Source organism: Metarhizium robertsii (genome assembly GCF_000187425.2).
Source record: "Metarhizium robertsii ARSEF 23 chromosome Unknown MAA_Scf_10, whole genome shotgun sequence".
Taxonomy (NCBI): Eukaryota; Fungi; Ascomycota; class Sordariomycetes; order Hypocreales; family Clavicipitaceae; genus Metarhizium; species Metarhizium robertsii.
In genome coordinates, this window is record NW_011942150.1 from 1,384,486 (window position 1) to 1,400,250 (window position 15,765).

Consider the following 15,765-nt stretch of genomic DNA (forward strand, 5'->3'; position numbering starts at 1 on the left):
CATTATATTCACATTCTCGGATAATCGGACCGCAGGCATAAAGGAACCTGCTGCTTTATATAGCCGTTTGGGCTGGCCGTCATCCGGGATCTCGTGTTTGGCAAACGAGGTTTGTTTCTAGCATTACCGTCTAATCAGGGGTCCAGTAAGGCAAAGGTGAGCCAGGGATTAGATCCCGGCAGATGGGAGGTCTAAAAGAGAACCAGGACGCGTGTTTGCGCATAGTCCCGACAGTGCTAGGATATGCAAATTCCTTTGCGAGCTGATCAAGGCGTACACGAAACCCCTATATGCCACGTCGACAGGGACCGAATAGTCCGGACTTATAGTTGCCCTTTCGGTCTCCGTGGCCAATGCTGTAAATGCAAAGGTTTTATCCCGCGGGTCTAATGCCTCATATGTTCGGAATTGGTTGAGCAGGCCAGGTATATCGGAGCGGTAGTATGCAGGCTCGTGGGTAAAGCAAGCTATTTCAAGGGTACATTCCATCATCGTGCTCGACTGCGAGCCCGGCAGGATAGACAAGAGGCGTATTTCCGGCTGGTTTGGCTTCAAAGCCCTCTCGTAGGTATAGCTTGACCTTGACCTTGACATTTGCGCCTATCTCGACCCCGGATCCATGCCTGGAATACACTGATTCTCAGAGTTCCTGCACATCAGATATGCTCACAAAAGAGCTGGCCAGCTAGCCAGGTGTGAATGGTGACGAGGCCAAGAAGCCTGTGCAGGTCTCTCGTGACGACACGCGACGCCGGCCGCAGCACGATGACCCCGTGATAAGCAAATTCCCTTCCTTCCTTCCATCATTCAAGCACACTCGACGGCAAGGTGAAAGATGCAACGCCCGTCGTTTACAGTCGGCAACATGGAATAGGACTTTTGGCCACGAGCACGACAACCACGTCGCCCCAACGCACCAAGACGGGAATAGCGACGCCAGAAGTTCCCCCGGGCAAAAGCGGCACTGCCCAGCATTTCATCAAGGTTCACTCACACATACATACATACGTCGTCCCTTCTCCTCCGCACATCGGAGGGCAGTGGACAAGCCTAAGCGGCTAGTCGACAGACGAAGTCATGTCGGAGACGGGCCCCCGCATTCTCCAGCCTCCAAACCGAAACGGTCCGGTGCCTTTCTACACGTGTTAGTGACTCACGGCCCGCTCGCATCTCCAACTACTACTGCATCTAGATCCCGGCCTGGCGAGCAAGGTAGAAGGTACTTGTGTGCTCAGGGCCCAGTGTACATACATGCCTCCCCTTGTGAAGGAGCATGTGAGATGGGCAACCGCATGTGGTTACTCTTGTCCATTGTTATTCGTGGCGGGATGACCGTTGCCGCGCATGGCTTGCCCCGTATCCATCCACCCTGTCACATGAATGAACTCAATAGTATAGACCAGACAATGAGACGACTCTGTCTTCATTATTACACGTAGCACGGTCCAGTCTGCTGTATGCACGAGTGACCAATATTTTCCGTCAAGACATCATCTCCTTGAATTGTAGATTCCACATGTGCAGGCTTCACATGCAACAGCGTCCTACCTCCATTAGGCCGAATCATAACTTCGTAAAACATAGGCACCACACACTCCTTTCCTCCGGCCTTTCCTCCGGCACAGGGATATTATTCACATGACTAACCCACCACCTTCTGTGTAGCCTTATCAATCTTGCCTCTGGCCGCCTCGTCCAACACTCCCCACCACTTCCTCAGCCCGCTTGCATACTCAACCTCCTCATCGGTCACTTCCACTGGCGGGCCCTTAATCTGCGGCAGCATCTCATCGTCACCCATCTCAAACACGGCCCACGCAGAGGCATCACTGACCCTGAACCCAAAACCACGACCCTTCATCGACACCACCGTGACACGGCGTAGCAGTACAACATCCCCTATGTGGACGACGGGCAGGGAGGCTTGGTGCGGACGGAAAATGTGCGCTGCACAGACTCCAGACGGCGCAGAAGACGGGTCGGCAAGTGTCAGTTCGAGCATGTAGTCCCTCGGGCCGTGTTTAGGGCGGTGCGGTTGCGGAGGCGTGGATGTGGCTACGGCGAGCACATCGACTGTCTTATTGAGGAATGTGCGGAGGGAGCGAAGGGGGACGTGGTCGGGAAGCTTTGTGCGTAGGTCCTTCTGCAGTTGGCGCTTCAGGGCTGAGAGTGACTCGTCCTCGACGAAGGAGCCCGATATAGAGGGGGATACGAGCACTTGGTCGTCACGATGGGTGGTTTGGGTTTCGGGCGTGGCGGCGCGCCTAGACATTCTTGTTCCTATCGGGGAGGAGGGTTCTTCAGAGTGCCCCGTCATGCTGCGTGTCACCCGGACTGTTGGACCGGGTGTTTCGTCTCTTTTGGATGGCTCCGCCGACCATTTGGCAAGGAGGATGCTTGGATCCTGATGGTCGGGCTTGGTGCTTCGAATGATGCGCAGCATGTGTGGCGAACTGCGTTCATTGCAAGGCTCTGGCTCTGGCTCGACTTCATCCGAGCAGTTTTGGCTGCTGGCTTGAGCTAAGAGCACACTTGGATCCCTAGGCGCTGAACTTGTAGAATCAGCAGACTGGGTTTTGTAGTGAGACTGGCGGCGGTTGCGCAGCGACGCAGCTGTGATCAGGACTTCGAATTCCTGTGATTGTCCTTGTTCAGGTGCTTCAGTTGCTGCTTCTGCGCCGGGCTTGGCGTGTGCTGTAGAGCCTTTGTAGGTGGGGGATTGATACTCCCGATATTCCTTCATGATTTGGTCCTCAGCGGCAGCGGAATCGTCGTATTCTTTTCCTTCCTCCATCTCTTGTGCAGGTGAGGGTTCCGTAGTTTTCTCTAAAGTCTGAGTTTCCGGGGATGTGGAAAGCTGTATATTCTTTGCAGCTTCGGTTTTGTCCGTTTGTTGTTCAGGTTCTTGTTTGACAGCCGGCTCACCTAGCTTAGCAGCTGGTCCCTGAATATCAACAGCTGGCAAGGGCTCCATCGTCTTAACACCGTCCATGTCAGTGGAGGGCTCTTGGGCTACCGTTTGCTCCTCAGAGACATCCGCCTCATGGGGTGTGTTTCCAACATCTTCAACAGGTGGGGCTTCGGCGGCATCCTCCTCATGCCACGCTTTCTCTCGGGTATCATCCTTGGTGGTTTGCTGAACCGCAGTACCGGACATTTCAGTCTCTTCAACGTCATTCTGATTGGCAGGCTCTGACACCTCGTCAACGTCCATCTCATCATGTTCTTCCTGCTTCCCTGTAACACCCGCTACCTCAGCATCGTGAGATGCTGTGCTTGGTTGAATCGGCTCGCCTTCGGTGACCTCATCTGCTACGGGTTCGGATTCTCCACCCTCCTCCTCTACCTCGCTGTCACCAGGATGTCTCGTAATCGTGGGCTCCTTGATGACCTGTTCATTTTTTTCTTCTTCATGTGGTGATGTCTCATTCTCACGCTGGTCCTGTTCTCCTCGCATCATATCTCGGGGTTCTTCATTCGGTGATTCTTCATATCTTTCCTCATCTTCCGAATCGGATATCAGATCAATACAAACCGGCTCTCTTGGGTTATGAGGAGCCGATAGGTCGTCAACTGCATCCTCTTCCTCTTCATCGTAATCTTGCTCGTCGTACTCTTCTTCTAACTCTTCGTCTTCGTCGTATCCGTTCTCTTCATCCATGCCTTCCTCATCATAGAATTGCTCTTCTTCCTCTTCCACTTCTGCTAATTCGTCATCTTCTGATCCAGCAAATTCTTCCTGTTCCCTGGCTGGAAAGCCTCTATGCTGCGTTGTGCGCACGTCTTCTTCTCTCCCATCCCCCTCGTCCTCGCTTGTATCGCCATCCTCTTCCGAATATATGGCCTGCTCGTCCACATCGCTGCCTGGGGCATCTGAACCTTCTTCTGATACGGATTGATCATCATCCCGGGTGTGTGAATAGTTCCGTAAGTCGTAGTCTTCACCCTCTATGTCCCCTCCATCATCTTCAGAGTCGGATTGTTCTTGTCCTAGTGTTGAAGCTTGCCCTGCTATTGGGGATGCCTCCTGATCTTGGGGTGCTTCGTCATCTTCTGCGGGTGATTTTGATGTACGAAAACCAGTGCCATGGCTGGCCTCGGCCTCTACTGGAGGAGAACTAACAATTGTTACTGCAGCTTGCGAATCTTGGCGCTCGTTTGGGAGTGGCGGATATGAAGACACAACTTCGGAATGCCAAGTCGGACTCTCTCGTTGAGAAACATGTTGGTATCCATGGTTTGTTGAATGGACATCATGTTCTTGAAAGTGCAAGTTTGGGTCATGGCGCATCATAGGCTCGGCATAAACTTGGTCTGTTGTGGCAAAGTCGGGGTAGCTAGGTCCAATGGTGGCCTCAAGAAGGCGCTCATGACTTCCCATCAGTTCTGGCGGTGCAGACACGGTCCCGAAGGAATTGGGCACAATGTCTGCATGAGTCGTCGACAGCCCAAGGGCGAAACTGTGATTGTGTTGACTAGTAGCGACATGAGAGTCAAGGGGTTCCGTGGCAACATCAGACACTTCATCATGCAGATGCGAGCGACTGAATAAGTTTCTTGACGGAGTATGCAAACTTGGACCCCTTTCGGGAAATAACCCCGGCGTTGGTGATGCCGTCAACTCTAGCTCAGGAAAATGCGCTTCAGCCGAAACCTGAACGTGCATGGAAGAAGTGAAGTCATGTTCTTGAGTCTGGCACCCTTCATCAACCATTGCAGACCGCTGCGGTGTCGGGATAATTTGCCTAGAATCTGCTGTCGCGTGTATTTCTTCTGTGGATTCGTTTTCTAGACTTTCCGGTTCTGATAATTCTTTCGTTTCGGGACTCGGCGACCGACTGCTATATCTCCAGACAGCATTGCCCATACTAAAACGGGACTTTCGCCTGCTCTTCTTATTCTTCTCCTTGTCATCTCCGAATAAGTCTAATTCACCTTCGAATAAAGATCCGTACGAAACTCTAGCCCGTTTTATGAATGCTGGCGATGCATACTCTTCCGGTTCAAAGGTATTGGAGGCAAGCCGTTTCAATAGGACGGTGGCGTGAGATGATTGCGCGAAAGGAGTTGAAATCTCCTCTCGGTCTTCCACACCGACAGACGCCGGTGGCGGAGTGATACGCGAATCCGGGCGAGACTCCAGCACACCATCGACAAGGTCTTCTGAGGCACTAACATCAATGGCATCTGGGCCTTCTGATTCGACCCTTCGAATAGAAAGCAATAGGCGACTGGTGAAGTTCAGTTGCCATTCGAGCGATCCGCCTGGCAAACCGGTCTTCGCATCGTTTTTGGTCCATTGAGCACCATCTAAGCTTATGCGAAGTTGGTCTCCACCGCCAATATTCGCATCTGCAAAGGCTTGGCCAGAAGCACCGCGCAGCTCGACTCGAATTTGTCCACGGTTACGGCGTATGAGGATATCATGCTCGGCGAGGATGAATGCGATGGATTTTGTCACGGTACTGTATGGCCAAGTGATGGTAACAACACCGTCGACAACCCGAGACTTTGCATCGGCGATTTCAGGATTTAATTGGGCTATTGGTGTAGCCAGGGATTCTCGAAGAGCGTCCAACGGCGTTCGATCTGCCATGTCGATGGTCAGAAGCTGAGGCACCTACGACTGTCATGTGGGTGTTATCAGCATGCAAAACGCGTTGTAGAGCCAATCGCCCGGGTCAGCAACTGCATCATTTAGGCTGTGTGATGCAAATGAAGGGGAACGGGAGTCTTTGTCGCGTGGATGTGATTGTGATGTTTTGCGGAATTGGAGCTTCAATCCAGAGCTCGAATGGCTGCTGAGAAGCTTGTGAGAACAAACTTGAGCTTTAAAGGGCAGGCGGTGAACAGAGGGTCCAAGGCATTCGAGCCAGGACGAAGCGAGTGAATTGCTGGTGGGGCGCAAGTCAGTTGGCCGTCAACTGCCAACAGCTGACCGGGAACTGGTAAACTGGCAAGCCGGCAGTCTGAGTCTGGGTGGGCCCAGGCGGCGGCAAGAGCGAAGCACGCCTTTCGAACTAATTCAAGCAGCCGGCGTCGGCGTCGGGCGCCCTCGTACCCTCGGAACAAATACGTGCGTCGGCGCCGTCATCCAATGATGGCATCACAACACTCACTGCTTAGTACTCGGTGCAACTTACCTCAGTCCTCAGCCGAAGCATACTTGTCTTCAACAGATCATGATAGTTTCGGGATAAACAATCCCCTTCTCCTGTTTTTCCTCTGGTTGTTGTTTCTTGAGCTTTTATCAGCACCCTTTCCCTGTCCCGCTCCCGCATCTCGACACCATGGGCTCGATATACCCGAGCACATTCAATGTCAAGCGCATCGCGATCATCGGCGCTGGTCCCTGTGGACTGGCCGCAGCAAAATACCTCCGAGCTCAAGGCACATACGACCGAATAGTGGTCTTTGAGCAACAGGCAGAGGTCGGTGGTGTCTGGAACTACGACACCGTTGTGCCAGCTCCGAATCCTATTCCCCAGACAAGCCCATTCTTCCCTCCAGATGAACCAGCCCGTGTGCCGCATGAAAAGTTCCCAATATTTCCATCCCCCATGTACAGCAAGCTGCATGCCAATATCCCCAAATCCCTCATGATGTTCTCGGATTTGGAGTTTCCACAAGAGTCTTGGATATATCCCAGCCGTCACGATATCCAGCATTACCTGGTGAGATACGCTCAGGATGTGCGGGACCTGATCAAGTTTTACTTTCAGGTAAAACGCGTCCTCCTGCAGCCTGAGAATGGCCAAGATAAATGGCAGGTGACGGCTCAGTCAACCGTCGATGGGCAAGTTGTCCAAGAGGTGTTTGACGCTGTCGTCGTGGCCAATGGACACTACTCTACTCCCTTCGTCCCGGATATCAAGAATATAAGGGACTTTCATCGGGCGCATCCCTCAATCATCATTCACTCCAAGAACTATCATTCTGTGGATACATTTAGAGATAAAAAGACGGTCATTGTTGGCAACGGGCCGTCGGGGTTAGACATTGCCTACCAAATCAACAGCGTGTCCAAGGGGCAAACCATTCTGTCAGTTAGACACGAGACACCGCCGGGAAAGCTGCAGCACACTGGCTGTCGGGAGATTGCCGAGATCGACGAGTTTCTGGTTGACGAGAAGGGAGTGAGACTCAAGGACGGGCGCGTGGAGACGGATATTGACGCCATCATCTTCTGCACGGGATTCCGATACAGTCTCCCGTTCCTCAACAACCTTGAAAAGGATCTCATCACAAATGGCTCAAGCATACATGGCTTATACAAACACATATTCTGCATTCAACACCCTACCATTGTTTTTTCCGCGCTGAATATGCGCATCGTCCCATTTCCGGTCTCGGAAGCCCAGGCGGCGGTATTTTCAGCCATATGGTCCAACCACCTGCCGCTGCCGCCCAAGCCCGAAATGCTGAGGTGGAACAAAGAAGCAGAGAAGGCTGGCGACAGGCTGCATATTATGCCCGATGGCCAAGATGGCGTCTACTTGAACGAGCTGCATGACTACGCTATGACTGCCTCAAAACTGGGCAAGGAGCCGCCGCGGTGGGGGCGTGAGCAATTTTGGATTCGAAGTATTTTCTTGGAAGCAAAAAGGGCATTCGAGGACCAGGGCTGCAGGGCCACGACTTTGGAAGAGCTGGGCTTCAAATTCACCCCAGAGAGGGACGAGGCGAGTGCCAAGCCATGAGGGACGAAGACGACATAATTGGAGGCGTAATCACGTACAGCATTCAGTGGTTGGTCCTTTTTTCCACGTTATGAGTGAGATGCAAGATGTGTTGGCTTGGCGGACGCAGCTTGCTTTCTGTCCCACCAGAGTAATTGCTAGACAAGACCGGCAGGCGGCATCAGCAATTCTCGTGGCTGTGGCTGGTCAGTTTCACCCCGTGCGTTGATCCCGTCAGCCAACCCAACCAACAAGCCGATGGACAATGCATTAGGCATCCCAAAGGCGATCCATGTCGATTGTACTCCGTACCAGGGGGTATAACCCGTTGATTCTTAAAAACTTGAAAAATCGTCACTCGTCAAACATTCCTTGGTCCAACCACTTGTCAAGTTCCCACGCTCTCTACACAGCCGTTTCCGCCAGACTCATCCTACCTAATGGAGTCACCAACCACACATCAGCCACAGGTCTCGGGGATCACAGACTTGGAACGAAAGTTGATATGGTGGCTCTGCTTTACTCTCCGACTATTCCTCCAGATGGTAATTCGAAACGCACTTATTCCAAGACGATGGCTAGGAACCGGTATGCTTCCCAACTTGGTCTACTCGTCAATTGCCACATGGCCAGTGGTCTATCTGCAAGAAACCCTATCCGGCGAGCCAGCCCTCAAGCCGCCGAAAAGTCTTATATTATATGCCCTGCCTCCTGTTCTCGTTGTGGCCGCGTTTGGAGACTGTGAAGAGGATGCATGTTGGCCGGGCTATCTGGGGGCACCAAACGGCTATTGAACCCGCAGGCTTCCATCATGCGTTCCAGACGGCACTGGGAACGTAGCTGAACCGTCAATCCGCGTGGTTCCTTCAAATTGGCCTTCCAGGTCGCTTTGTTGAGGCACGGAAGATCGTTTGCCATCCGATGAAGACCATAGAACCTAAGCTTGGGGTTTTGCACTATTAGAAACTTTTCTTTGCGAACTAGAAGGTCATTTGAAAGCCGTTGATTTCACCAGAACGCTCCTTCATCTAGACTTGTTTATTTACATGCATGCGAGGGTCTTGGGTCCTCGAAGCAGGACGCATGTTGGCAACGCGAGTCGATCCACCTCGGACGCCACCAACACTATCGGGATGATAGCTCAATAGAACAATAGCAACAATCAGACACAAACATGTCATAGCATTGAATTCCTTGCTTGATTGCTCTATTCCTCAAATCCGCGGGCGCAATTTCGTCCTGTCTTGTTTCGTCGAGTAAAACGGACCCGCGCAGTCCTGAATCAGTTGCGCAGTCATCTATACCCGATACGTGTCTCTCTGAATGCGTCAAATTACACAAGCTATGGCGTTATGCTTCTACTGCACGACAGGACTTTTTGTGTCAAGCTCAGACTCATGACAGTAAGTCGCATTTATTGTCGTCGGCAACGCAGCAGGCACGGTGCTCGTCTGTGCCCGGGCCGATGTCCCATGCCATTTCAAATCGCCGGATTCATACCTCCTAGTCAAGCGTAGTAAAACAGGACCAGTCTCTATACACGTTGTCATAGTGCGCAGTATTGAAAAGCGGCGCTATTGGACAATCACCGAATATACTACTGCATCACTCGTCGGTTCCTCCGCTCATGGGAGGCATCACACCTACGCCTGGACAGATAGTAGATAGTCTTTACAGCTTATATAGTACGATACGAAATGTCATTCTCGTTATTTTGCCGCCTGGTGCATGGTGTGATGCCGTAAACGCCTCCGCAATGTCTAATTTGACGTGAAATATTCATCCGCCAGTTAACAAATTTCTTTTCTCTAGAGATATTGATATCAGTTTATGTGCCAAGGCTCGAATTCCACTACATCTGCTGTCTGTTTTTGAAGATCCGTCAAATGCAGCTCCGCCACTGGATGTAAGCTACCACTACTGAGACAAGTGTCCTTCTTCCGTTCTACCATTCTACATCTTGGTTCAGAAGAAAATTGGAGGAACTCGGCAGGAGAGTTGTCACATGTTCCCAAAACCATCAACCGACTTCTTCATAACAACGAGCACGTACAATTCTTCGGAACCTAGCGCTTCCTGGGCGGCATCTCGGCACAGATGACGACTGTCCATGCTGAAATTTCAAGCAGCCCGCACAACGGAGAAGATATCACCGCCGGATATACTTTCGGCACGAGTCCAACCATCTCGCCTACTGGTTGTCGGCACAGCGCGATATACGAGTACGCCGTACGTCCCTTTCACCGTGGTATACATCCTGTCTTTCACTGTAAGAATGGCCATTCTCAGCTATGCATCCACGAATGGTTTCTCCAGGCGATTAAGCTAGCCATTGGTATCTGGCACCCGGATAGAAATCCCAATATCTTCCAGGGTAGGTTTGCCAAAAGTTTGCGTCATGGCCGCAGAACCCAGCTGGCATGTCAGGTCCTAGTCTCTAGGAACATTCGCATCCTTGGGGCGAGTGGAAGGAAGAGCTTCGCCGACTGTCAGACACTAGGCTGAGCCACATGGCTAGATAATTTGCGTGGCATATTCTTCAAGTCCTATCGAATTGAGCGAGGCCCGAGTTCGAGCCACACCCTCGCAGACGGAGCAATACTTGGAGTCTTGGACTTTTCCCAGGAGCCGTATCTGATACTTGTGTATTTGGAGCTGCAAAGATCGTGAGTAAGATGGCACGGGGATGTGTGAGGTTTGATTTTACTACGGATCCCGAAGAGGGGGATTGGAGTAAGGCAAAGATTAACTTTCAAGACAATAGCCAGGTGTTGCGTGCTCAGGAACGCGGCTGGTGTTTACGGCTTGGCGTGGGCGACAAGGCCGACGTTGACGACTATGTGCCACAGATGAGGGCATCCGCATGATCAGGGGTGTCGTCGGGGATGCTACGGCGGCAGTGGAGGTCCAGGTCGGAGATGGGCTTAAAACGTTCTGTTGAAAACTACATCTGATCACGGCAACAATCGTGGCGTGTATAAATTTCACCCACCGAGGGGACATGCATCACTCAACTTCGGACACGGACGGATAACGAAACAGGTGTCTCTTATGACTACATATCGACAGCCATGGCAAGCAAGTCGCCCGTGACTACTCAAAGACATTCACTTCATTGGCAGGAACGCATATAAAGTCAATCATCTCATTTCATTCAAGAGCTGACGTTCCGGAAGCCATTACGCCTCGACATAAGTACCAAAAGCCATTAAAAAGACCAACCCCCGTTTCATTCCCTTCTGTCCCGCTGCACACCCAGTAAGGACAGCTCTTCATTTCTTCTTCACCCCGCACTCAGAGGCAGCCAGTTACTGCTTCTTCTGAGACTCCTTTGCAAACACGGAGGCGTACGGGTTCAGACGCAGCATAACCTGCTTGTTGCGCAGAGGGTTCTTCTTCTGCACGGCGGAGCGGCGGGTGACGGCCTCGCCCTTGGGGGCGTTGAGGGAGCTCTGGATTTCAGAAGAGTTGATGAGACGGGTGAGGTCGGCCTGGGAGACGACGTTGGAGGGCAGGAAGAAGTCGCGCTTGTGGGCGGAGGCCTCGGTGGTGGAGCCGTAGATGTCGTCGAGGGCCTTGAAGGCGGACGAGGTCCAGACGATGAAGCGGCCCAGGTGACCGCCGGGGGCGAGCTGGAGGAGGTTGAGGGCCGAGACGGGCGAGGTCTCGACGCCGGGGATGTTGCGGAAGGCCTTGACAAGCTCCTTGCCGTCCACCTCGGGGTTGTAGACGACGAGGGGCCCGCGGCGCTGGCGGTGGCGGCGGCCGCGGAGCTTGCCCTTGCCGGCGCGCAGCTTCTTGGAGTTCTTGGCCTTTTCGAGGTCAGGGCCGGCGCCGACGGCCTTGAGGAGGGCCAGGGCCGGGGCGGTGCGGGAGACGGCCGCGGAGTCGAAGACGGCGCTGTCGACGACGAGGGGCACCTCGGCGACAGTCATGATTTCGTGACCACGGGCCATCAGGAGAGGGGCGGCGGCCGAGGCGGCCAGGGCGGAGCAGGTAGCGTAGCGCCTGGAACGAGAGATGTTTGGTTAGTCGCGGTAAAGAATCATTGCGTGTGCGGTGGGAGGAAAACGTACTTCTGGCCCTGGTTGATCTTGACATGCCACTTGCGCCAGATCTTGGTAGGGGCAAACATGCGGCCGGATCGGCACATGTTACCAAAGGCAGCCTGACCGGCACGGTGAGTACCACCACCAGAGACACGGGGGATACGAGCAACAGCACGTCCTATGACAAGTTAGTAATTCTTGTTTCCGGTGAAAACGACGATCTCGAGGAATTCCAAGACTTCAACAGGGCAGGCTCAATCCCATCTGTCTGTTTCAGACCAACCCAGAAACCAGTTTTTTCTTTCTTCCGAGTATAAGGCCATCGACATCCAGACAGGAAAAATGCCCACCTCGCAGCAATTTCAAAAGTTTCCATGAAGCACGTACCAGTTCCCCAGGACTCGGCAGAAGTCTGGTGGCCAGCCTTCTCGCTCACAGCGTACGGCTGGCGCTTGTTCTTGGCCATGCCGGTGTGAACTCGCTGCACGATATCCGGTCGGATAGGGCTGGTGAAGACGGCAGGGACGGGGTGGGTGGCTCCCGTGGGAGCACCATCTTTGCCGATGATAGAGACGGTAGGTCGCGAAGCCATTGTGACGGTTTGGGGGGGACTTGGACCTGTGAATAGTAAAACAGAGTTAGGACACCAAATATCGGCTTGCGGTCGCAGTCGGAAAGACAGACAGTCTTACCTTGGTCGTCGGGCGGCGTGAAATTTGGTGGATGGAGGAGGGTGCAACTGGAGTGGGCTCACGATAATTTCACCAGAGCGAATTTTTGCCCTAGGTAAATTTTGGTGGGCGGGCCCTAAAAATCAACTTCTTAAGCGAGGGACGAGTTCTTGCTTCTCATTGGCCACATCCCGCCTCCCAATCACACCCAAGGCATTCCACTCCGTATGTACACAGTATATTAATGTCAAATCACTGTGCAGCTTCCACAGTTCTTCCCTCGCTCAACCCCACTCGAGTGCATGCCCATCTGATCACATCGACTGAGAGCAGGTGCAACTTCGTTGGTCAAGATGTTCGCATATCCCGAAAACTAGCTGCCATTATTATGCCATCATATCATCATAATATCGTAATGTATGCTATATCATCATCAGGTTTATCAGATAATTCGCATATATGTAAACCCAACAACATGTTCCTTATTCCTTATTCTGCTTCTACTCCCATCGCTTCCATTCCTCAACAAGCTTCTCTACTTGTTCTTCCTTCCACGAAGCCTTCACATTAGCTCGGTCTAGTTTAACCAACCTCTCGTAAATATCCTTCTCTATGCGTCGTCGTTGAACCACCTTTTCCTCCAAGTAATTGGGATCATTCCTGCGGCAAGATCGTCTAAAAATGTCCCTCATTCGAGTCGAGTAGAGTTGGCATGTAGCCGAAGGCAATCTTTGTGCCTTCATATAAAAGTTTCGTGCAACGACGTTTCCGTCTCCCAGTTTCGGCTTCACAACGTCATAGAAGCAGTTGCTGCACACGGTAAACTGGGGCAGAAACTGCATCGTATGCCAATATCCATCCATCACAGGACTGTCCTCACGGCACTTGGAACCCACCGTCAAGTACCACAGATCTCGCGCCAAATCATCCACATTTGGTGGTTGTTTAGCCTCAAGGGCCTTGTCAGAAGTGGTTTCCAGGGCATCAAAAAACAACACAAACTGTTTCCGTTGCGGCGTAAAGTGTAGAGAGCACATGTCTTGCTTTGGTCTGGCGTCAATTGGTACAAAGACGCCAGTCAGATTTGGCAGTAACAACTCAACTGATCGCGCACATTGATAACAGACAGAGAAGTCAGTAACTGGTTGTCGTGTATGAGGATCCTTGACAGTAAGCCAAGTCCGGGTCGCTTTTTTAGTACCAGGACATGGCTCTCGGTTGGGAGCGGAATTAATGGTAGCAAGTTGCTGCAATAGCCGCATATCGGGAATATCGTCCTTCACAGTCAACAACCATGCTATTCTATACCAAGGTGAGACCCCAAAATCGCACGCAATTGGTTCATCGGATGGTCGAAGGATTGGCTTGAAAAATGTTCGATATTCCGTTGTAGAAAACACCGAGCCGTAGCATGTAGGACATATGTTGAAGGTGGTATGGGGAAGAGTGAGCCAATCTACCATGCCTGCAACAGGTTTCTGGCGTGGGCATTCAGGCAGGCTATCGCTTGTGTCGTTCCCATGGCTTTCAGAATACCGTCTGTAAGCGCCGACTGGTCTTTCAGCTTGAACTCCCTCCTTGTCAGGATTAAAAGCCGGCGGCTGCCAAGCCGGCGGCATTGCTGCAGCTGTCGACGGCGTTGTTGGAGTATCATAATTCGAGTCAAAGGAGCGTCCTGTGGTAGTTGCAACTATTGGCGGTGGCTCAGGCATAGACACAGACCCCATGTCAGCAAACTTTAGGTGTCTTGCGTCCAAATTACTGTCTTGTATGCCGAGGCCAACGTCGGGTGGAAGATCGTCCTCGGGATATGGGAGCAGAGTGTTGGAGGCTCTTGTTGTGCCAATGTTGGTTCGAGGTGGTGTCATTATCGTGGGTTCTCTTGGCGCATTTTTTGAGGCATCATTCATCATTTGTCCAGCTGCGACAGTGGCTGCGGTTGCGGCTTGAGCCATGAGCGGAAAAGTAGGTGTTCGAGAGGAGGACCGCACATGTCCTGGGTCATCATCCTTCCGATCCTGTTGGAGCAGTGGCTTTTCTTCCTGCAGTACCACTGGTGTCGATGGCAGATAACCGGAGCTGCGAGGACTTTGAGAATATTCATCTCCAGAACGACTCGGTTCTCTAGAGGAGCGAGGAGAACGCTTGAGGCCGGCGTTGTCAGAGCTTCCATAGGAAGAAGCATCTCGTCTGTCACTATTGGAGTATGAATACTCGTCACGGTACCGGGGGTCAACATCACTCGTCATTCTCCTCCTCGACCGGCTGCCATCCAGATCCGTATTGGATCGCCTTGCGGACGATGACGATGCGCGATCTTTGCCATAGTAATCGCGGTCTGGACCGCGGCTTGTCTCAAACTTGTGACTCGAACTGGATGGCGACCGTCCATGGTACCCCCCAGAGGGTTGACTCATGCCATGATACCTCTTCTCGCGTCCTTTGGTTCCACTTTGAATGACATCTGGAGACAGTAAGTAATCGCCGTAGGGACGAGACTGGCGAGGATCGAAGTAATCTGGTTTGCGGCCGGTAGCCGCTGATCGGGTTCGATGATGTTCAGGTTCGTGGCGGTCATCCAGTTCGGTATCAATAGCCGGCAGATCTTGCTGGCTTCTCCGACGGTCCGGTCCATATCGTGATCCGTTGCCAGCATCTTTTCGTTTGCCGTAGTTGTCTTCTAGTCTTGGCGATCGCTGAGAGGACGTGCGTTCTCTTCGATCCTGTGTATCGTCCCGAGTTTCCTTCTTGGGCCTGTTGTCTGCAGAGGGGGCTGGTCTCTTTGAAGATTCCGGGACGACTACGAAACGTCTCTCGGGGTTATGTTCATGGACATCCTCCAGGACATACTTCTGGTCAACATCGCCTCTGCACTGTGGCTCTTCCTCGGCAACCACAGATGCTGCAGGCGAGCCATACTCCCTGGTAAGAGACTCGGTCTCTTCTTCAACGGTAGGCGGCGGCGGACGCCATCTTTTCGGCTCCGGCGCGGGTGCAAGGTATACCGTTCTAGGGACTTGACCGTGTACAGGCACTGGTGGAGGGACGGGTTCTGGGGGAGCATAACGCGAGGGTCCGGGAGATCGAGAGGAATCGTCCGGGCTATATTGATCAGTTAGCAGGTAAATCCTGCGAAACATGGCCATAACTGCACCATGAAGGGGTTACACTGACGGGTCTGTGCTGCGAGTTCTGGACGTGGTAAAGTAGCCCGTCTCGAGCATGTTTTGGATATTGAGCGAGTCTCCCATGCTGAATTTCTGCTCACAAGTTCCACCACACACTAGGCATTGCCGCTGTCTTTAAGTCGATACTATTCAAGGACGGGGGTCCCAGTGCAGCTAGTTCTTTGCCGACGGGGAGCAA

General features: G+C 52.5%; 4 protein-coding genes across 4 annotated transcripts; 1 reads left to right on the top strand and 3 right to left on the bottom strand.

The window, feature by feature from the left end:
* Positions 1–1,642: 1,642 nt before the first annotated feature.
* On the bottom strand, positions 1,643–5,596 carry MAA_09447 (Telomere end binding protein; the record flags this gene model as incomplete). The annotated part of the gene is made up of 1 exon (XM_007827445.1): positions 1,643–5,596. One exon carries the CDS (start codon positions 5,594–5,596, stop codon positions 1,643–1,645), a length of 3,954 nt encoding a protein of 1,317 aa, XP_007825636.1.
* Positions 5,597–6,290: 694 nt separating this feature from the next.
* Positions 6,291–7,700, top strand: MAA_09448 (thiol-specific monooxygenase; the record flags this gene model as incomplete). Its single annotated transcript, XM_007827446.1, has 1 exon — positions 6,291–7,700. One exon carries the CDS (start codon positions 6,291–6,293, stop codon positions 7,698–7,700), a length of 1,410 nt encoding a protein of 469 aa, XP_007825637.1.
* A 3,287-nt stretch (positions 7,701–10,987) lies between these two features.
* Positions 10,988–12,320, bottom strand: MAA_09449 (uncharacterized protein; the record flags this gene model as incomplete). Its single annotated transcript, XM_007827447.1, has 3 exons — positions 10,988–11,687; positions 11,756–11,906; positions 12,116–12,320. 3 exons carry the CDS (start codon positions 12,318–12,320, stop codon positions 10,988–10,990), a joined length of 1,056 nt encoding a protein of 351 aa, XP_007825638.1.
* Positions 12,321–12,899: 579 nt separating this feature from the next.
* MAA_09450 (proteinrelated to ser/arg-related nuclear matrix protein) lies at positions 12,900–15,650 on the bottom strand (the record flags this gene model as incomplete). The annotated part of the gene is made up of 2 exons (XM_007827448.1): positions 12,900–15,501; positions 15,574–15,650. The coding sequence occupies 2 exons, from the start codon at positions 15,648–15,650 to the stop codon at positions 12,900–12,902; spliced, it is 2,679 nt and encodes an 892-aa protein (XP_007825639.1).
* Positions 15,651–15,765: the final 115 nt, after the last annotated feature.